The 23,478-nt window shown below is 36.9% G+C and overlaps 1 protein-coding gene across 3 annotated transcripts in view; it reads right to left on the reverse strand.

Moving 5' to 3' along the window:
* The window catches only part of MTMR2 (myotubularin related protein 2), a 128,648-nt gene that overhangs the window by 27,155 nt on the left and 78,015 nt on the right, over positions 1-23,478 (reverse strand). For all 3 annotated transcript variants that reach the window (XM_077779932.1, XM_077779934.1, XM_077779933.1), the window contains 2 exons: positions 14,106-14,255; positions 13,168-13,356 (listed from right to left, as the gene is read on the reverse strand). In XM_077779932.1, the coding sequence (XP_077636058.1) occupies positions 13,168-13,356; positions 14,106-14,255 (339 nt within the window). The remainder of the gene's footprint in view (positions 1-13,167; positions 13,357-14,105; positions 14,256-23,478) is intronic.

Here is a 23,478-nt window from a genome sequence, read left to right on the forward strand (position 1 = left end):
TTTTTAAAGAAAAAGATGGAACAAGTATAAAAGCACAGAATATCACAATAGATTACCATCTCTACCCTCCAATACTTAAATCTACATCTAAAGAACAGACTTAAAAATATTTGGTGCTAAAAATAAGCTGTGGCTGGAAATAATTTAATTCTTTCAGACTCAGTCTTTCTTTGTTTTTTTTTTTTTTTTAAATAAAATATTCTCCTACCTCCTACCTATCATGGATAAAAATCAAGCTTCTTAAAGAACTAATGAGAAAAAATGAGAAAAATACTAGAATGGCCACTGTAGTTATATAAAATGAAGTGATCATATGACTCACACCACTGAAAACAACAAAACTCACCAACTTATGANTTGTTTGGATTCAAGACTGGCACAAGTACAAAGGTAAGCGTGTTCCAGTGGGGACCTGTTAACAAGAATTACTCCTGGAGAGTGGGAACAGAACAGTTCGGGGGTACGAGAGGCTTTCAATTCAAACCGGTTACAACAAATTCTGAAAAGATGGTAGTTGAAACTACACAGAACCTGTCACAAAAACAAACAGAATGAAAATGCTCTGGAATCAGACAGTTGTAGAACTTTGTGAATATACTAAAAACACTGGAATATACACTTAAAAAGAGTGCATTTTATGGCATGTGCACTATATTTCAATAAAATCAATATTAAAAAAAACAGCAACTAGATAGTAAAACCAAAAACGCGCAAATCGTTTAAAACAGAAATGGGTACAAGGCATTCAGTGAAACTCCGAAACCACCAAGAGCCACAAGAGCTGAATGCGGTCAGTGAATGTGTGGGAAGCAGCAGAGGAAGTAATGAATGTAAGATGGACTGGAGAAAAGGAGAACCACAAAAGAGCCTTATATTTTATAGTGTTTGTTCTGCTTCTGGTTTTGGCCTTCGTCTTCTGGAACTACAGGAGAGCCCAACAGCTGAATCTCAGAAGTGTAAGCCAGGAAGGGTTCCGTCCATTCTAACAGCCAAGAAATCTAACCGATCTACAGTAGATCTGAAGAGGCCAAAGCAGAGAAATGGCTATGCACTCCCCTAACAGACCGGCCTGGGATCACTTCTGCTAAGTACGTAATCAAAAGTGAGTAGGACAGAGACCAAGGAAGAGAAGGTCCAGACAAAACAAGACAAAGGAAGAGAAGTTTTCAATAAAAGAATGGGGGGAAGGTGCCGGGTGGGAGAGACAGAACAAAGCTAGGGAATCTCAGAAAGTAAGACTTCATATTTTTTAATGCTACATGCAAACAAAAGAGAAGGATCAGTGTAATGCAAGCTCTACTCACCTCTGAGTAAACCTAACTTGAGCCATGTCCTCTAACTGAACAATCACCCTGATGGTTCAGGAAAACTAATTTCACCTAAGAATGAGTACTAGAAAAGGATCAAAGTCAAGTCCCAGAGATGCTATCCTAAAAAGAGAATGAGCAGCATTCATAACACATTCAATGAAAATGCCCCACAAAACTGAAATCTTCTCAAAGCAAGCTAAAGACATTAAAAAATAACAACAAACAAAATAAGTTGGAATTGGAAAATTCAAAAATGAAAATAAAAATAAATTAAATAAAAAGTTAAATTTAATTAAATTAAAGAAAACTCAAAAATGGAGTGAAAGAACTTGGAAACAAACTAGAAATAAGGGTAGAACATCAGGAAGACTAAAGAAGAAACACGAGAATAAACAAACCAGCAGGTATCAAGTTAAAAGAAAGAGAGAAAAGGAAAATATTTACAACCAAAATGAAATTAGAAAGACATAAGAATTGAGAAAGTGACAAACGATGAAGAAAGGCAAAAGAAGAGCCAACACAGAAGTCCTGAAGAAAAAAAAGTCAAAACAAGGAAATGGAATACTAAGAACTAAGATTTTTAAAAACTGCAAGAAATTTTTTTAAATTGGAAATTAGAAATTGAAACAGCACACATGTATACCTGAGAATATAGACCCGGAACACACAACATGAAGACATAGTCTGGCCATAACTGTACTTCAAAGAAAAAAAGAAAAGTCCTTTGAATATCCAAGTACAAAGAGTGACCTAGAGAGTAAAGAAATTCAGCTTATCATTAGCCTTTGAAAGTTTATGCCAAAAGAAAATAAGCAACATATTTAAGAAACGCAAGAAAATGACATGTGAGCCAAGGGTTTTATGTCCAGCCAAAGTGACTTTCAAACATAAAGGACACGAGCTCCAGTTAGCACGTAAATATTCAGGATATTGTTCCCACAGCCCCTGCTGAAATATTTAGAGAACTTCAACAATCATATATTAATTAATAATAGTAATACTACTAAAAACAACGTCTAGAAAGACATCCATATATGAACTGGTTGTGAGCACAAAACTTAGAGCTACTTGTCGACGTCAAAGGTAAAAGGGAGAGTATGTGTTCAAAAGGGAGAAATGTGTCAAGGCTATACGTGCTAACAACGTAAAGGAATATAATGCATTTTTAAAGTGGGGAGATGGGGAGAGCAAATGCGAAAAACTAAGCTTTCTGGTAAGTGCTGTGATGGTGGGATTGGTACTGGTATTCTGAGACTGGGAGGATAAAGCAAACAAGTAGCCACGGAACATACGGATCATCCCCCGTGTCTTTGAAAACCAGGATTCCCGGTGCAGAAGAAAGGAGATACATATGTGACTGAGAAGAAGCTATGTAAACACTGTTTGGCACTGAATTTAAATTGAAAGCAACAGTATGAACTTAGGAGGTACTTTATCTTTAAAATTATGTCAATATCCCCTAACTCTATTCACTGAAAAGACCGTGAAACTGGACACGCCCAGTAGCAAACATCCTCAGCACCCCAGACCATGGCTTGCGATACCATGTTGTAGTAACAGAAACGAGAACTTCTTGGGAGAAACAGTTGTTCCAAGTCTGGGGCGGGCGATGTACAAGTCTTTCTGATCAGTCTGGTATATCACCTTACACCAGATAGAGAAGATTATTAGGGTTATGTCAAAAGAACTCAAAAGATAGCATGAAAAGCCTCCCTCTGACCAAAGATGAGAAATGAGAAATTTTAACTTCAAAAAAATATTATCTGTGATGGATCAGAAAATGTTGAATGTGTTTAAAGACAGACATTTGTAATTATACTTTAAAAAGTTAGTCACCTTCATGGGATGATAGCAAGTTCATTACTAGGAAAACTGGCTGATATGAAAGAATCAAGTATTTATCCTGGCTTCCTTATATAAACTAAATTGCTGGTTAATCAAAATATAGACAAAAGACAGTGTTTCTTCATAGAGAGAGTTCAACTAATAGCTGTAAAAGAAATCATAAAATTAAAATACCACCATTTTGCAACCCCATGAATTCATAGATCTAGGCACTGAGCATAAACAGCTGCTAACACCCCCAAATGGAGAATCAGCTACAAATGATGTGCCTTTTGATATATCCTCTATAGCCTTGCCAAAGGTATTGAACTTGGATCTGAATAAACCTCTAAATTCATGTGAAAGAAATTCAAAGGACAGGAAAAACACTGAACCATACTATAATGCAACAGCAAAATCTGGACTTGGGAAACTACAGTAAAATGTCAAGAAAAGAAAGAGATGGGGCAAGGGCAAGACTACAGATTAAGAGAGACTTAAAGGACACATCAAATACAAGGTACCTGGTGGCTCAGTCGGTTAAGTATCTGACTGCAGATTCTGGTTCAGGTCATGAATTCAGAAGGTGAGTTTGAGCCCCCACATCAGGCTCTCCACTATCAGCATGGGATTCTCTCTCTCTCTCTGCCCCTACCCCCTCCTCACACTCCCTCCTTCTCTTCTCTCTCTCAAAATAAACTTAAAAAAAAAAAAAAAGACGTATCAAATATAGTATTTTAAAAAACAAGGCTAAGGGCATCTGGGGGGCTCAGTCAGTTAAGCGTCTGACCTCGGCTCAGGTCACGATCTCATAGTTTGTGGATTCGAGCCCCACACTGGGCTCTGTGCTGGCACAGCTCAGAGCCTGGAGCCTGCTTTGGATTCTGTCTCTCCCTCTCTATCTCTCCCCCTCTCTTGCTTGCATTCTCTCCCTCTCTCCCTCAAAAATAAGTAAACCTTAAAAAAATAATAAAAAATAAAAAAATTAAAGAACAAGGATAAACCACAGTCTAGGGATATACACTTCAGTAATGAAATATAAAGAAATGTAACAAGATGATTATTATAAAAGTTAGGAGGGTGGCTATTTTCAGTAGCGTTAGAAGGTGAACTGGATTGGAGCAGGGCACCCATGGAAGACTTCATGACTGGCAAAGGTTTAATTCTTGAAATGTGTCATAACTGCAAGAGGATTTCTCATATTCATAGTGATTAAGCTACAGAAAATATTCTTACAATTCAGGTAAAAAAAATATTAGTTGCAACAAGGATGTATACTTTTGCAAATTAAAAAAGGGAGTGGTACGTGAGGGAACTGGGTGAAGGGAGGCAAAAGGTACAAACTTCTACTTAAAAGATAAGTTCTAAAGATGTGATCTAAAACATGATGACTATGGTTAACAATATCATATTGTATATTTGAAAGTTGCTAAGAAAATAGACTTTACAAGTTCTCATCACAAGGAAAAAGAAATTTGTAATTATATGAGATGATGGATATTAACTAAACTTATTGTGGTGATCATTTCATAATATATACAACATAACAAATCATTATAGTGTGTACTTTAAGCATACGCAATGTTCTATTATCAATTCTATCTCAGCAAAACTGGTGGGGGGGAAGGCATTCCCAAACTGAATCAACTTCCCCAAAGAATGCTGAGAATATGTAACAAAACTCTTTAAATATCCATATTTAAAATTTTGATATGTTAACTGTATATCTAGGATATTTTTTTATGGGAATAAAAGTGCCAACAAAATGTATTTCTTTCAGCTATATTTAAAATACTAAATAAATACTTGAACACCTAATATTAGAAACAATTAAATGAATAATGACACAGCTATAATGAGTATTAATGTATTTTTCAAGAATTTTAATTGGAGAAAATAATTCCTATAATATTAAGAGGAAAAACAAAGAAACAAAACAATCAACATATAAATACACAAAAAATAAGGGAGGAAAATATAACAAGGTATTAGTAGATATGGGTGATTTTTATTGCCTTTTTCTAGGCCTGCCTAGTTTTTCCATACTGTCTTTTATATATTTTATAACCAATAAAATGTACCAATAAATAAAATGTCTTTTAAAAAAAAGGGATTTCCATATGAAATCTATATCAGAATAATTAAAAAAATAAGATATGGAATATAACATTTTGCTTTACCACCTTTTCTGTATTATATTCCTCTCTCCTTCTCCTCTCTCGTCTCCCTCCTGCTAATTGAGAGTAAAGTTTTGGAAGGTGAACGAACAAGTAATTACTAGAACATATATGCTAGTGCCTGTGCTGCAGTCTTCACATACACATTATCTCATTTCTCCTTTGAGGGGAAATATTTAAAGTTTAATACAGAATGACTGGGACTCACAAGGCCCTTGAAACACTAAACAGGATGGAAATAATTAGGCACATGCATCATAATTTAATTAAAGGGATGATCATCCCAGCATTGTTTGTAAAAGCAAAAAAAACCCAGAAGTAACCTACATATCCAACAACAGGTGATATTAATTTTAGTCCATTAAAATAATTTTATAGATAAATGTTTATTGGCATAGAAAGACACAATGTCAATGTTTTTATTTAAAAAATTTTTTAAAATGTTTATTCATTTTTGAGAGAGAGTGAGAAAGAGTATAAGCAGTAGAAGGGCACTGAGAGAGAGGGGCACACAGAATCCAAAGCAGGCTCCAGAATCTGATGCAGGGCTCAAACCCACAGACTATGAGATCAAGACCTGAGTAGAAGTCAGACACCCAATCAACTGAGCCACCCAGGCGCCCAGTGTCAATGTTTTGAAAAGGAAGTTATAATGATCCTACTATTTCAAATGTACGTGTGCATGTGTATACTCATAGGTCTGGAGGAACAACCAAAGTTTAATGGTATTTCTCTCTTAGTTACAGGATTTGGAGTATTTTAAAATATGTTCTTCTTTTTGGTTATGTAAAAAAAAAAAGGTAACTTACTAAAGCTAAATTGTATCTTTTCTCTCATCTTCTCATATGGTAGATTTTGTCAACTGGACAAAAATTTCTATTTCCACAATGAAAATCTTCTCTAGCAGAAACCAGGACTAGTGCCCCAGCTAACTTCAGGTCTTCAGTCTAAATAACTTGCATAGGTGGAGGGCAGTCAGAAGGGGGCAGCACCAGTCACTGAGAACAGTGCTTTCAGATTCCTACAGCCATGCTGCACTCTGAGCCAGTCATAAACTCAATTAGTTGTCAAGTTTGGAGAAGGGAGAAGAAAATGAATTGCTGAATACTTATTTATTATGTAAGTGAGCACAGGGTTATACACTACTTTTTATTGGATGAGTTTTGCCCCCACAACAACCCAGTTAGCTATTATTATTCTCATTTTGCAAATGAGCAAATTAAGATCTAAAAAGATTAACTAACCCACCTCCACAGGCCACCTCACTTTGGCCCCATCAAAGCCAGCTGGTACATGTAGCTCACTAGGGGATACCAACTAAGTGGTCAAAGGGGATTGTATTTCTGGGCCTGATGGGTCTGAAACAATTAGACAGGCAGCTCTTGGTAGGTGAGCACCCTCAGGCCACTGTACAGCTGGTAGACTTAAATACATCCTCAATCTTTCTCTGAGAATGGCCTACCTACTCAATCTAGAGTTTCAGGTTTATAACACATCCTAAGGCTATAGAAACGCTCTCAGAAAACAAGAGCTGAGGGAGACTGCTTATGAGCTCTCACCATGTTCCACTATAGCTCGCCAGTACCTCCAGAAATAAAAAGCCCATATACTTGTCTGAAGCCCCAGATTGTGCAACTGTCACTAAGTGGATACCTCCAGAACACTTGGTCTGGAGGCCAGCAAGGTCTACAGTTGCAGTCCCATAGGACTGTGTATATTTGCATACTTTAAAAGTGGCTGCCTGAGGGTCTAGCTTCCAGTCAGCCCGAAACTGGGGGATGACTAAGAACACTCCCCCAGTTACATTCAAGGTCCTGGTACACCCTCAACAACTGGCACCTACTAAAAAAACATCAGGCTAGTTACATAATCCCAAAGATTTGAAAGACAACCAAAACCTATGGCAAGGTTAAATGATAAGGCTCATCTCCTTAATAATGCTATGCCTGCAAAACAAGGAGACATAGCTGTTTTCTCACCTAATGCATAGAAACACAGGGACTCGAGCAAAAGGGGAGAAAGAAAAATATGTTCCAAATTAAAAAAAAAAAAAAAAAAACAAGCTAAAACCCCAGAAAAAAAACCCTTCAAAGAAATGGAGATAATGAATTTACCTAATAAAGAGTTCAAAATAATGGTCATAAAGTAGCTCACCAAACTCAGAGAAGTATGAATGAACACCGCAAGAACTTCGACAAAGACACAGAAAATGTAAGAAAGAAAGAGAAGTCACAGAACTGAAGAATACAATAATTAAACTGAAAAAATGCAAAAAGAGTTCAACAGCAGACCAGAGGAAAACAAGATAGAATCAGTCGGCTGGAAGACAGAACAATGGAACTCATCCCAAAAGAGCAGCAAAAACAAAAAAGAATTTTTAAAAAGTAAACATAGCTTAAGGGACCTATGGCACAACATTAAATGGAATGATATTTGCATTATAGGGATGCCAGAAGACAAGAGGAAGAGAAAGGGGCAGAAAACTTATTTGAAGGAATAAATGGCTGAAAATATCCTTAAACTAGAGAAAGAAACAGACATTTCACTCCAGGAAGTCCAGAGAGTTGCAAATAAAATAAACCCCAAAACAGTTATACCATGTCACATTATAATTAAAATGTCAAAAGTTAAGGATTAATACAGAATCTTAAAAGCAGTTAAGAGAAAAACAATGTATTATGTATAAAGAAACCTCTATGAGACAATCAGCAGTATTTTCAGCAGATACTGTTCAGGGCAGAAGGGACTGGCATGATATATTCAAACTGCTGAAGGAAACCATTCCTATCAATAATTCTTTTTCTGGCAAGGTCATCATTCAGAATTGAAGAAGAGATAAAGAGCCTTCCAGAAAACAAAGCTAAAGGAGTTCATCAGCCTTACAAAAAATGTTAAAGGGACTTCTTTGAACTGAAAAGAAAAGGCACTAATTAATAACAAAAAATAAAAGTAAAAATCTCACTTGTAAAGAGAAATATATAGTAAGCATAGTACACTAATCACTTATGAAGCTAGGATAAATGTTTTTAAAATGTGAAAATAACTATAAACACAATAAAAAGTTAAAAGATAAAACAAAAAGTTGTAAGATGTGACATCAAAAACAAAATGTTTCAGGGAGGAATAAAAGTGTAGAGTTTTAGAATTCAAACTTAACCTGCTATCATTTTTACATGGACTGTTACATACAAAGGCAGTAATATATGAGCCCCATGGTAACCACAAAGCAAAAGCCCATAGTAGATACACAAAAAATAATGAGAAAAGAATCTAAGCATAACACCACAGAAAGTCATCAAACCAAACAGGAAGAAACCAAGTGAAGAAGAAAGGAATCAAGAAGAACTAAAACATAGACAAAAAAAAAGTCAATAACTATTTACCTATCAATAATCACTTTAACTGTAACTGGTAACTGGACTAAATTCTCTGATCAAAAGAGTGCTGAATGGATTTAAAAAAAAAGAAAAAGAACAAGAACAAGACCCATCAATACATTGCCTCCAGTAGACACACTTCAGATGTAGGGACATGTGGAGACTGAAAGTGAAGACATGAAAAAAATATGTTTCCTGCAAATCGAAACCTAAAGAAAGCAGGTATAGCTATACTGATATCATACAAGATAGACCTTTAGGAAGACTGTAATAAAAGACAAATATAGGCCATACATAAAGGTAGAGGGATCAATCCAGCAAGATGTAACATTTGTAAATATTTATGCACCTAACATAAGAATACCTAAATATTTAAAGCAAATACCAACATACCTAATGGGAGAAACTGGCAGCAATACAATAATAGTAGGGGATTTAAAAGGCTACTTATATCAATGGATAGATCATCTAGAAAGATAATTAATAAACATCAACCTTAAATGACATGTAGCACCTGATGGACTTATTTAGATATAAACAGAACACTCTATTGAAAAGCAGGAAAATACACATTCTTCTCCAGTGCACACAGAATATTCCCCAGGATGGATCAGATGTTAGGCCACAAAACAAATCTCAATAAAATGAAGAAGACTGAAATCATATCAAGCATCTTTTCTGCACATAATGGTACAAAACTATACATCAACTGTAGGGAGAAAACTGAGGGAGAAATCACAAATATGTGAAGATTAAACAGTATGGTACTGAACAACCAATGGGTTAACAAAGAAATCAAAGAAAATATTAAAAATACCTTGAAACAAATGAAAATGGAAATGTAACACACCATAATCTATAGGATGCAGCAAAAGCAATTCTAAGAGGCAAATTCATAATAATACAGGCCTACCTAAAGACACAAGAAACTATAAAAGAACAAAGTAAAGCCAAAACTAGTAGAAAGAGGAAACTAATAAAGACCAGAGTGGAACTAAACGAAACAGAGACTGAAACCCTATTAAAAAAGATCAATGAAACCAAACCAGATTAATAAAAAATCAACACACCTTTAGCCAGACTTAAAAAAAAAAAAAAAAGAGGGCTCAAATAAATAAAATCAGAAGGATAAGTCCCAATTGATACTAAAGAAATACNACTGAGTAGAAGGATTACTAGTAAGGAAATTGAATCAGTAATCAAAAACCTCCCAACAAACAAAAGTCGAGGACCAGACAATTTCACTGGGGAATTGTACCAAATATTCAAATAAGATTTAATACCTATCCTTTCATCCTTTAATAGTGCTCCAAAACTGAAGAGGTAGGAACACTACCAATCTCACTTTATGAGATTAGCATCACCCTGACACCAAAAGCAGACCCCCCCCCCCAAAAAAAAATTACAGGTCAATATCCGTAATGAACATAGATATAAAAATCCTCAACAGAATATTACCAAACCAAATCAACAATTCAATAAGAGGATCATATATCACGATCAAGTAGAATTTATTCTGGGGATGTAAGAATGGTTCAGCATCTACGGAACAATCAACAGAAACACACTGACAAAACTTAGAATAAAAATTATATTATCATCTCAAAAGATACAGAAAAAGCATTTGACAAAATTCAACATCCATTTATGACAACAACTCTTACCAAAGTGGGTACAGAAGACACTCAGCATAGAAAAGGCCATGTGTGACAAGTGCACAACTATCACATTCAAGGGTGACAAGCGGAAAGCTTTTCCTTTAAGATCAGGAACAAGACAAGGATACCCATTCTTACCACTTTACTGCAACACAGTGTTGGAAGTCCTAGCAACAGCAATTAGGCAGAAAAAGAAATAAAAGGTGTCCAGGTTGAAAGGAGAAGTAAAATTGTCACTATTTGTAGATACGATTTTATATAGAGAACACCTTACAAATTCAACCAAAAAACTGTTAGAACCAATATATGAATTCAGTGAAGTTATAGGGTACAAAATCAATATAAAAAATCTATTACAATTTTATACATTAAGAATGAACTATCAGAGAATTAAGAAAACAATCTCTTTTGCAAATGCATCAAAAAGAAAAAAAAATAGGAGTAAATTTAACTACGAAGGTGAGAAAATTTATGCTGCAAACTGTGAAACACTGATGAAACTGCAGAAGACATAAATAGATGGAAAGGAACTATATGTTCGATTGGAAAAATTACTTTGAAAAATGTCGTATTTCCCAAAGCAATCTACAGATCCAGTGCCATTCCTATCAAAATTCCAATGGCATTTTTCACAGAAATAGAATAATCCCAAAATTAGTATGGAACCACAAAATGTGCCATTATCTTGACAAAAACAAAGCTGGAGGCATCATGCTGGTTTTAAACTATACTACAAAGCTGTAGTAATCAAAACAGTATGGTGTTGACATGAACATATACATAGAACAATAGAACAAAACAGAGCCCAGAAATAAACCCATGTATATACGGTCAATTAATCTACAAGGGAGACAAGAATATACAATGGGGAAAGGACAGTCTCTTCAAGAACTGTTGTGGAGAAAACTGTGGAGAGTCACATGCAGAAGAGTAAAATGGGACTAGTACCTTACACTATACACAAAAGTGAACTTGAAATGGATTAAAGACTTGAATGTAAGACAAGAAACCCTTAACTTCATAGAAGAAACCAAAGGTGATAAGCTCCATGACAATGGTCTTAGTGGTATCTTTTTGGCTCCTACTCCAGAATCAATGGCAACAAAAGCAAAAACAAACAAATGGGACTACATCAAACAAAAAGTTTCTGCATACTGAAGGCAGTTTCTCACTAAGGAATGGAAGTAGTTATCTGCAAATCCTGTATCAGATAAGGAGTTAATATTCAAAATATATAATGAACTTATACAACTCAATAACAAACAATCCAATTAAAAAATAGGCAGAGGCATTTTTCCAAAGAAGACTACAAATAGCCAACAGGTACATGAAAAGACGTTCAACATCACTCATCAGGGAAATGCAGATTATATCCACAATGAGATATAATTGCACATCTGTCAGAATGGCTATTATCAAAAAGATAAACATGATACAAATAGTAGGGAGGTTTCTCAAAAAATTAAAAATAGGGGTGCCTGGGTAGCTCAGTCAGTTAAGCAACTAACTCTTGATTTAAGCTCAGGTCATGATCTCATGGTTTGTGAGAGCGAACCCCAATTCAGACTTTGTGCTGACAGTGTGGAGTCTGCTTGGGGTTTCCTCTCTCTCCTTCTCTCTCTGCCCCTCCCCCGCGTGTTGGCACATGTGTACTCACTCTCTCTCAAAATAAATAAACTTTAAAAATTTTTAATTAAAAATAGAATCACTATACAATTCAGCAATTTCACTTCTTGCTATTTATTGAAAGAAAATAAAAACACTAATCTGAAAAGATCTGTGCACTCTTATGTTCACTGCAGCATTATTTACAGTAGCCAAGATATGGAAAGAACTTATGTGTCCATCAGTGGATGAATGTATAAAGAAAATGTGGTATAGGGGCACCTAGGTAACTCACTTGGTTAAGTGCCCGACTTCCATTCAGGTTATGATCTCACAGGTCATAGTTCAAGCGCCATAGGAGGTTCTGCACTGACACTGCACTGACAGTGCAGAACCTGCTTGGGATTCTCTCTCTTCTTCTTCACTCTCTCTCTCTGCTCCTCTCCCACTTGTGCTCTCTCTCTCAAAATAAACTTTAAAAGGAAAATGTGGCATATATATGCAATGGAATATTATTCAGCCATAAAAAGAAATGAAATCTTGCCATTTGTGACACCATAAATGGACTTCAAGAGTATCATGCTAAGTGAACTGAGTCAGACAAAGACAAATACTGCATCATTTCACTTATATGTCCAACCTAAAAAACAAAATAAATGAACAAACAAAACTCGTAGACACAGAAAACAGATGGGTGGTTGCGGGGTGGGGGGTTGGGCAAGGAACAAAATCCATGGAGATAAGAAGGTAGAAATTACCACTTACAAAACAAACAAGTCATGAGAATGTAACGTACAACATGGGGGCTATAGTCAATAATATTGTAACTGTGAATCTGAAAGTTGCTAAGAAGGTAAATCCTCAAAGTGTTCATTTTAAGAAAGGAATGTAAATTGGTATGGTAGCAGATGGTAAGCAGATGTGATGTGGCCATCATTTCACAGTGCGTAAAAACACTGAATCATTATGTTGTAAACCTGTAACTAACATAGTGTGTATTTCAATTGTACTTCAATAAAAAAGTAAACAAATAAAAAGTTACAAGATTAAAAGATTAAGTAACTAATTCAAAGTCACACCATCAAGTAGGAGAGCCAGGATTAGAATCTATATCTTTGTCACTGGGGAGCCAGAAATCTTTCTACTACATTGTGGCTCCCACCAAACTCAGCTGATTCATGGAACTGAAATCTTAATGACTGGAAGACAATCTCACCTTATTGGCAACAGCATTGACACTTGGCCGTGCATCAAATATAAAGATTTTATGAGACTGAGCATTGGAGTCCATGATAGCTTGAAGGTATTTTTCATCTTCTTTGCTTCGCTTTCCACTCACTCCTACCATAGGCTGGCTACACCGAGTGATTGTGGCTTGACTCTCAGGATGAATCCATGATAAAACCTTAATGGGAAAAAAAACCAGTGACACATCCTTTATATATTTTTCTGTTTATAATTTTTCTCAAAAACATTACTCTATAAAATTCTGCTTTCTGAATTAGTTCCAAAGCCCAACCATGAAAGGATATACAAGGCTGCTATAAAAAATCATCACCTTTCTTTCAAGCCAACTCTGGCATATGGACAATTTAGTCTAATTCTTTAATCAGGTACTGAGTTATGAGAGTCATGATTATTCAGAAGTGTTGTCTCTAGGAAAAGATATATTAAAAGGGGGATTAAGTAAACCTCTTAAAGTTTTATTACTAAATTATCAAAACTGTCTAAAGTCTTCAGAATCTGCGAGTTTTGTAACTAAAATTATTTAAGCCAATCTTTTTAACACAGTAATTCATCATAAATTTATAAAGTTTTCTTCTTTCTAGTATCTGAAGGAAAAGAGCAGTTATCACAATGACTAAAGAACATATAATAAAGAAATAGTGAACAATACAGAGCCAACTTTGCTTACAAGTTAAGAATTGCAATTCTGTGCAGTTTTTTATCGAATTCCCATGTCAGATTCTCCAGAAGCTTCTTTAAGTCTTTCCTCCAGTTTTCATTTTACTAAATAGCTCACTCTCTAATATCCCCACAAACAACTTGTTGCTCTAGCTAGTTTTATCCTGCATCCGTTCTCCCATTCATTAAGTTCAGCATCACGTACAGTACAAAAGCATTTGCGAAGTCTCATCAAAGCTTCATACTTACTGGGATACGGCCCCTTGATCTGAAGGATGCCACCCTCTTTAATTCTTCATCAGGAATATTTGCTGGCACAACCAATAGGGCAGGATAAGTATCACAAAGCTCATACCGCTCATTTATCTTTGTTATTCTCCAGCTTTCATTTGGAATTCCCTACATGTGAAATAAAGCATAGGACAAATTACTACAAATTACTAAAATATTAAAAGCTAATGAAATAAAAGTTATTGTATTTAACCTCTCTTATCTCTACTCACTATCTCTTAAGTTGTTGGAATAGTCACTGTCTACTTTATATAATGGCCAGGCTATTCTAATGTCGGGATCTATGTTCATTTTGGTACTCAATTACATATTGAAAGATTTCTTAAATCATTAAATACTGACTGATTGCTGGGTCCATGCTAAACATATCCGATTGGAAGGAAGGACACAGTAACACTGCAAATGTTCCCTGTCTTTAAAAAGAAAAAAGTTTCATTCAGGTTGATTGGATAATTGATTTTGTTGCCATTCAGATATCTTATATAAAGAAATGTCAAGGAGCAGCTATCAGGTATCCAAGTAGCTACCAGAATGCTATATATATGTTTATCACTTACATACCTGCAGTGACTTTTTCCCTCCTAAATTATAGTGCTAATGGAATGTTGCTAATCTAACACACAGTAGGAAAGCAAGGGAGTGGGGCCCTGGGTGGCTCGGTTCATTGAATGTCTGACTCTTGGTTTCAGCTCAGGTCATGATCCCAGAGCTGTAGGATCGAGCACCATGTGGGGCTGTGTGTGAATGTGGAGACTGCTTAAGATTCTCTCTCTCTCTCTCTCTCTCTCTCTCTCTCTCTCTCTCTCTCTCTCTCTCTCTCTCTCTCTCTCTCTCTCTCTCTCTCTCTCTCTCTCTCTCTCTCTCTCTCTCTCTCTCTCTCTCTCTCTCTCTCTCTCTCTCTCTCTCTCTCTCTCTCTCTCTCTCTCTCTCTCTCTCTCTCTCTCTCTCTCTCTCTCTCTCTCTCTCTCTCTCTCTCTCTCTCTCTCTCTCTCTCTCTCTCTCTCTCTCTCTCTCTCTCTCTCTCTCTCTCTCTCTCTCTCTCTCTCTCTCTCTCTCTCTCTCTCTCTCTCTCTCTCTCTCTCTCTCTCTCTCTCTCTCTCTCTCTCTCTCTCTCTCTCTCTCTCTCTCTCTCTCTCTCTCTCTCTCTCTCTCTCTCTCTCTCTCTCTCTCTCTCTCTCTCTCTCTCTCTCTCTCTCTCTCTCTCTCTCTCTCTCTCTCTCTCTCTCTCTCTCTCTCTTTCTCTCCCTCCCTCCCTCAGTCCCTCTCCTCTCCCCTACTCATTCATGCTCTTTCTCTCTCTCTCTTTAAAATTAAAAAAAAATAATAAGCAAGAGAGTATCAGAAGTAAAACCAAGAGGCAAGAGAAATATTCTTAAAAATAAATCAATTATTAAGCTCTCGATTGGTCCTTCAGTATTTGCTATAACTAGTCTACTACTTCACATAAAAGGTTACCTAAATAAGAGTTAAAATCTTCCATCTTCCATTGCACAGAAAATAAAGTCATTAAATTAACGGGAATTAAGAAAATATATATATTTGAAATTTATGGCTCCTAACAACTCATATAATCAATCAGAAAAAGAAAAAATTGAAAGAAACCACATTAGAGTAAACCCCCTCCCCCAACCATACACACATTTACTGAGTACCTGTTACGCACAGGTGCATGTCAGTAGCCTCTTTACACACACATGTACACGTTATTGTACTCAGGTTCTGCTAACTTCAGTTTATAGATGCGAGTTATATGCCATTCCTCTGTCTATGGTTACTTATTCCTTTTCAGATAAAGTGTAAGTCCTTCATGGGTAGGAATGATGTCACCAAGATGGCAACATAGGTGTTCCTGACTTTGCTCCTCCACACAAGAAGAAGAATTAACAACTATTCAAGAACAAGATAGCATTGAGAGAGTCCTACAACATGGGAATGGAGCACTTGCACCAGAGACCCAGAAAACCTGTAATGGAAAAGTAAGAAAAGTGGCTGCATATTGACCACATTGTCCCTCCCCCAAGGCCACTCCAGCACCACACAGAGAGGTCTCTCCTGAACCCCTGCCTCCTTCAGTAGGACACACAAGCCAGGGCGGACTCCAGCAACCCCACCCCCAGCACTGTGGGTCACCCAAGGGAGCCCCTAGTCTGATCTCACACTACAGGGAGACAGAGTTCACATCTGCTGTGTCCAAGGAGTACCCAAACCAGTGGTTTTGCTCACCTGCAGAGCCAAGACAGGAGTGCACATACTCTGACCAGGGTACTCAGCAGGGTGCAGAATTCCCTAATTTGGATCCTCAAATGAGGAGTTTTGCTGCCTAGAATCCAGCTGCCTATAAGAGACTCACTTTAGTCTCAAAGACTCACATAGATCGGAAATGACAAGATGGAAAAAGACATTGCAAGGAAATGATTTAAAAAAAAGAAAAAAAGCAGAGGTGGGTGCCTAGGTGGCTTAGTTGGTTAAGCATCTGGACTTTTGATCTCAGCTCAGGTCTTGATCTCAGCATTGTGAGGTCAAGCCCCTCATTGGGCTTCTTAAAAAAAAAGCCTACTTAAAAAAAAAAGGCAGGGGTGGCCACACTTAGGCAAAATAGACTTTAACAATAGTAAAGAGAAAAAAAAGTCCTGGTATAATGAGAAAGAGGACAATATACGAAGAAGATAAAAAAATATATAAATACTTATGCATTCAACTTTTGAGCTCACAAATGTATAAAGCAAAAACTAACAGAGCAAAAGGAGACATAAACCATAATATGGTAATGGTTGGGGACGTCAATACCCCAGCATCAACAATGGATAGATCATCTAGACAGAAAATCAATAACGAATCAGTGGACACGAACACCACTATGGTCAAAATGGACCTAACAGGTATATACAGAATACTCTATCTAACAACAGCAGAATACACATTCTGTTTCAAGAAGAAACAGATACTCTGACTAGACCAATTACTAGTAAGGAAAATGAATCGGTAGTCAAAAATAGTCAAAAATCTTTCAATGGAGGGGCGTCTGGGGCTCTGTTGGTTGAGCATCCATCTCTTTATTTCAATTTTTTAAAAGTTTTATTCATTTCTGAGAGAGAGAGAGAGAGAGAGAGAGAGAGAGCGAGCGCGTGAGCAGGGGACGGTCAGAGAGAGAGGGANGAGAGAGCGCGAGCGCGTGAGCAGGGGACGGTCAGAGAGAGAGGGAGACACAGAATCTGAAACAGCTTCCAGGCTCTGAGTTAGCTGTCAGCACAGAGCCCAAGGCAGGGCTCGAACCCACAAACCGTGAGATCATGACCTGAGCTGAAATAAAGAGATGGAGGGGCACCTGGGTAGCTCAGGTGGTTAAGCATCCGACTTCGGCTCAGGTCATGATCTCACGGTTTGTGGGTTCGAACCCTGCATCGGGCTCTATGCTGACAATGTAGAGCCTCCTTGGGCTCTCTCTCTCTGCCCCTACTCCTGCTCACACTCTCTCTCTCAAAATAAACAAACATTTTAAAAAATCTCTCAAAGGAGAAAAACCTAAGACTAGAAACTGTTAGATCTAATCAATAAATTCAGTGAAGTTGCAAGATACAAAATTAACATACAAAAATCAGTAGTGTTTCTATATGCTAAGAACGAATCTTCTGATAAAACAATAAACAAATCAATCTCATTTACAATAACATCAAAAACAATAAAATATTTAGGAATAAATTTAACTCAAGGAGATAAAAGATTTCTACTCTGAAAACTACAAGACAATGACAAAAAAATTGAACAAAGATGCAAATAAGTGGAAAGGTATCCTGTGTTCAATGATTAGAAAAATGTCAATACTACCAAAAGCAACCTATAGAGTCAACGTAATCCCCACCAAGATTCCAATGGCATTTATTATGGAAGTCAAAAAACACTCCTAAAATGTATATGGAACCACAAAAGACCCTGAATTGCCAAAGAAATCATGAGAAAGGACAAAGCCAGAGCTGTTACACTTCCTAATTTCGAGCTATACTATAAAGCCACTGTCATCAAAACAGATTCACATTAAAACAGACAAATACATTAATGGAACAGAATCAAGAGCCTAGAAATAAACTCACACATAGATAGTTGACTAATATTTGACAGGGAAGCAAAGAACTCAGTGGAGCAGAGACAATCTCTTCAATCAATGGTGCCAGCATAATTTAATATTCACATGTAAAAGAATGAAACTGGACCCATGTATTACATCACTCACAAAAATTAACTTAAAATGGATTAGACTTAAATGTAATACCTGAAACCATGAAAGTATAGGAATAGGGGTCCTTGACACGGATCTCAGCAACAATTTTTTGGATAGGACACCAAAAGCATCATAAACAAAAAACAAGTGGGACTACATCAAACTTAAATGTTTTTCCACAGCAAAAGAAATCATGAATAAAGTGAAAAGAGAACCTATGAGAAAAATATCTGCAAACTGTGTACCTGATAAGCGGTTCATATCCAAAACATATAAAGAACTCATGCAACATGCCAAATTGCTACATTGTACACCTGAAACTGATGTAACACTGTATGTCATCTATATGCAAATTAAAAAAATGTTTTTAATGGTCAAAGGACTTGAATGAACATTTCTTCAAATATATACATATATGAAAGGCAAACAGAAACATGAAAGGATTCTCAATATAATCATCAGGTAAATGTAAATTAAAGCCACAATAATCTATCACCTCACATCTGTCAGAGTGGCCATTATCCAGAAAAACAAAAACAAAAACATGAGACAGCAAATGCTGGTGTGGTTGTGAAGAGAGAAAACCCTATTGGTGGGATTGTAAAGTGTCTCAGCCACTGTGGAAAATAGTATGGGATAATGTTCAAAAAATAAAAAGCAGAACTATGAGAGGATCCAGCAATTCCACTTCTGGGAATATATCCAAAGAAAACAAAAACAGTAACTCACCTGCACCCCCCATGCTCATAGCAGCAGTATTTAAAATAGCCAAGATCTAGAAACAACCTAAGTGTCTACTGGTGGATAAATGGATAAAGAAGTTGTGGTATACTTATACAATGGAATATTATTCAGCCATAAAATGCAAGGAAATTGTACCATTTGCAGCAACACAGAAGGACCTTGAGGGTATCATGCTAAGTGAAATTAGTCAAACAGAAAAAAATAAATACTATATGATATCCCTTACATGTGGAATATTAAAAAAAAAAACTCATAGAAAAGGACAGAAAAAGAGAACAGACTTGTGGTTTCTAGGGTTACAGGGTGGGGGAAGGGAAACTGAAGGAAAATGGTCAAGTGGTAAAAAGGTACAAACTTCCATTACGAGGGAGATAAATACGAGGGAAGTGATGCACAACATGATGACTACAGCTAACACTGTGCTGTATGATATACAAGGAAAGTTGCTGAGAGTAAATCCTATGTGTTCTCCTCATAAGAAAAAAAATTTTTTTCTTTCTTTTTTTTTAATTCTGTCTATATGAGAAGATGGATGTTGGCTGAACCTATTCTGGTAATCATGTCACAATACATGTAAATCAAATCATCATGCTTTTAAAAAATTTTTTTATAGTTTATTTATTTTTGAGACAGAGAGAGACAGAGTATGAGTCAGGGAGCGGCAGAGAGAGAAAGAGAGACAGAATCTGAAACAGGCTCCAGGCTCCGAGCTGCCAGCACAGAGCCTGACGCGGGGCTTGAACCCATGGACTGTGATATCATGACATGAGCCGAAGTTGGACGCTTAACCGACTGAGCCACCCAGGTGCCTCCAAATCATCATGCTTTAAACTTGTACAGTGATGTATGTTAATTATTTCTCAATAAAAGTATAAAAGAAAGTCCTTCATGGGACTTAGCAAAGCCCTTCATACTCCCATTTTCTCCACACTGATCTCTTGCTACTCCAGACTCCAATCCAGCCTATACCAAATACTTTTAGTTCCCAGATGGCCTCATATTCTCTCAGTGGAGTACCTGCTTTATAAGTCAGTCACTGTATTCATCACTGTATACTTTAGTTGTTATTTTACTTCTTTGAATCCTCCACTAAATATATGCTCTTCGGAAGCCAAGATTGTACTTTCCCGTTTCATAGAATTAGCCACTAGTATACAGTAGTACTATATAAACTTGATGGATGGGTGGATGATGAGTGAAGGAAGGAAGGAATATATTAATGAATAAATCAATGAACGAAGAGGAAGCTTTCATTAGAAGCAAAACTGGTTTTTGAAGTTCTCTTAGAAAATAGGGAGTGAGAGCTAAGAGGGTTGGATCATCAAAAAGCATCACCTGAGATCCTAATGTTCCACGCCCAACCCAGATAGGTACTCCCATCTTTCAATCCCTTCTCACATCCTTAAAAAAAAATCACCCCCAGGGAGAACTACTGTTACCAGTGGGTAACATTCTTCAGGAAATTGGCAGAGTGGGGGCTGAACCACCGACTTACCATTATTACGTTACGTTACATTTATGGCTATCAGTCTGCCTCATTTTTAGATAAGCTGGCACACCTATCTTCACTAAAGGAATTCCCTTCCAAACCAAAAAGTGGAGTTGGCTAGTCAGCATACACCCTTCGTAGACAGTATTAAAGACATATCAACAAGAATTGAGTTTGGCTTACATTTTTATATTCTCCCTACAAACCACTGTCCTTCAGTTAATGTATCCATTTGTCAGAGTCAAGTTACAACCAAATTAACTGGATTATAGCTTTCCTTAGTGATATATATTCCAGGTCTGAGGATAAATTCTGTTTTCCTTGACTGGACTTGAATGTCTTCCAAATTTGTCAAGCAACACATCTAACTTATGACTGAATATTTCTGCAGAAGACCATGTTCATTTCTTTAATACTGATTTCTACTTTTTTAGCAACTTGATTTTTCTGGACCTTATCCACAAATTTCAAGGGTCCTCTGTATAATCACTACATGCACCAAGAGTAAATTAGGGGCACCTCGGTGGCTCAACTGGTTAAGTGTCCAACTCTTGGTTTAGGTTCGGGTCATGATCTTGCAGTTTGAGAGGATGAGCCCTGCATTGGGCTCTGCACTGGCAGCACAAAGCCTGCTTGGGATTCTCTCTCTCCTTCTCTCTCTCCCGTCCCCAACTCATGATCTTTCAAAACAAATAAATAAAACTTTTTTTAAAAATAAATTTGGTGGCTTGGTCGGTTAGCATCTGACTTCAGCTCAGGTCATGATCTCCTGGTTTGTTAGTTCGAGCCATATCAGGCTCTCTGCTGTCAGTACAGAGTCTGCTTCGGATCCTCTGTTTCCCTCTCTCTGTCCCTCCCCTGCTCGTGTGCTCTCTCTCTTAAAAATAAATAAACATATATTTAAAAAAAAGTAAATTAAAGAGGGGGCTTGGCTGGCTCAGTTGGTTAAGCGTCCGACTCTTCGTTTTGGCTTAGGTCATGATCTCATGATTCATGAGATCCAGTCCCACATCAGGCCCAGCACGGACAGCACAGAGCCTCCTTGGGATTCTCTCTTTCCTGCTCTCTCTGCTCCTCCCCTGCTCATACTCTCTCTCTCTCTCTCTCTCTCAAAATAAATAAACTTTTTTAAAAAAAGAGTAAATTAAAGAACATCCTCTTATATAACAAGTTTAAACAGTTATTAATAGATTCTCCCATTAAAAATAATATATGATTAGCACTATAATGTATAGGTCTACAAAATTAATGTGGCTTTCATGATTAGCAGCTGCACACAATGAATCTAAGCAGTCATGATTTCTGTTTTCAGAGCTTTACAGCGTAATAAATACAATAATAATTATTTGAATAGATTTGATTCATAAAATACCTTCCTGTATGTTAATAATCCTTCAAACATTCCTATAAATGAGTTCCTATGACCAAGTAAAAAATAAAAGCACTGTGACATGAGTGACTCATTCAAAAGCACATACCTAAGAGTGAGGGCAAAGTAAGAGCTAGAGACAGGATTCAAACTCAGGCTTCTAAATGCTCTGGAATTTGTGGCAATAGCTGCACAACTCGGTGCATATGCTAAAAATCAGTGGAGGGGCTCAGTGGGTTAAGCGTCCAACTCTGAATTTTGACTCAGGTCATGTTTCATGGTCCGTGGGTTCAAGCCCCATGTCAGGCTCTGTGCTAATAGCTCAGAGCCTGGAGCCTGCTTCAGATTCTGGGTCTCCCTCTCTCTCTGCTCTTCCCCTGCTCACATTCTCTCTCTCTCTCACTTTCTAAAATAAATAAATAAACGAATAAATAAATAAATAAATACACTTTATTACACTTTAAAGTGGTATTACACTTTAAAGTGGTAAATTTTATGGAAAATGAATTATACCTCAATTTTAAAGAAAAAAATAGGGAGGTCTGTATTTCTGAGATGGTATGATATTCAAAACCCATTAAATAAAAAAGAAAGGTACAGAAGAGTGTGCATAGTAAGCTGTTATCTGGCTAAAAAAAATAACGTACACACATACTCAGGCTTTGTAGGCATAAGATCTCTGACAGAATACACAGGCAACCAGTAACTTGATTTCCTAAAGGGAGAGGAGCTGGGGTGGCTGAGGGAAGAGGCTGTCCTGGAAGGGAAACCTACCTTTCAATATACCCTTTTGTACTTTTGAATTCTGTGCAGAGTGCAAGGATTACCACTTTGAATCTTTTTTTAATTTAAAAGGAATACTCTGATGCTTTATCTTTAGTCTTAAGGTTTATATTAAAATATCATTTTCATTTTCTCCTATAATAAATTTAATATATATCAAAACTCTAACACCTGAATCTTCTATTTTTTTTTTAAATGTTTTTATTTCTGAGAGAGAGAGAGACAGCATGAGCAGGGGAGGGTCAGAGAGAGGGAGGTACAGAATCTGAAACAGGCTCCAGGCTCTGAGCTGTCAGCACAGAACCCGACGTGGGGCTCGAACCCACGAACCATGAGATCATGATCTGAGCCGAAGTAGGACGATTAACCAAGTGAGCCACCCAGATGCCCCTAACACCTGAATCTTCTAACTACAAAAAATACAATATTATTTACAGTATGATTTGGCTGCATTGACTCAGAGACAAAGTATCTTAACTCTGCAGGAAAAATAAAGTCAAAAATTCAGCCAGAAAGTCAAAGATCATAAAGCATCTATATCATTTAATGTAGTGTTCTGACTGCCACACTTTCTAAGCTTATAATTAGGGTATAACTGTTCATTTACTCTTTAACTTATTTTTTCTGTTTAATAATAACATTTCTTTCCTGTGGCCACAGTTCTCTTGCCTGCCTTCCTAAGTTCTATGGTGAATGCTCCTAGAACAGGAGGCAATTTTTGCCCAGATTC

This window comes from Crocuta crocuta, unplaced genomic scaffold (assembly GCF_008692635.1).
Source record: "Crocuta crocuta isolate KB4526 unplaced genomic scaffold, BGI_CrCroc_1.0 scaffold98, whole genome shotgun sequence".
Taxonomy (NCBI): Eukaryota; Metazoa; Chordata; class Mammalia; order Carnivora; family Hyaenidae; genus Crocuta; species Crocuta crocuta.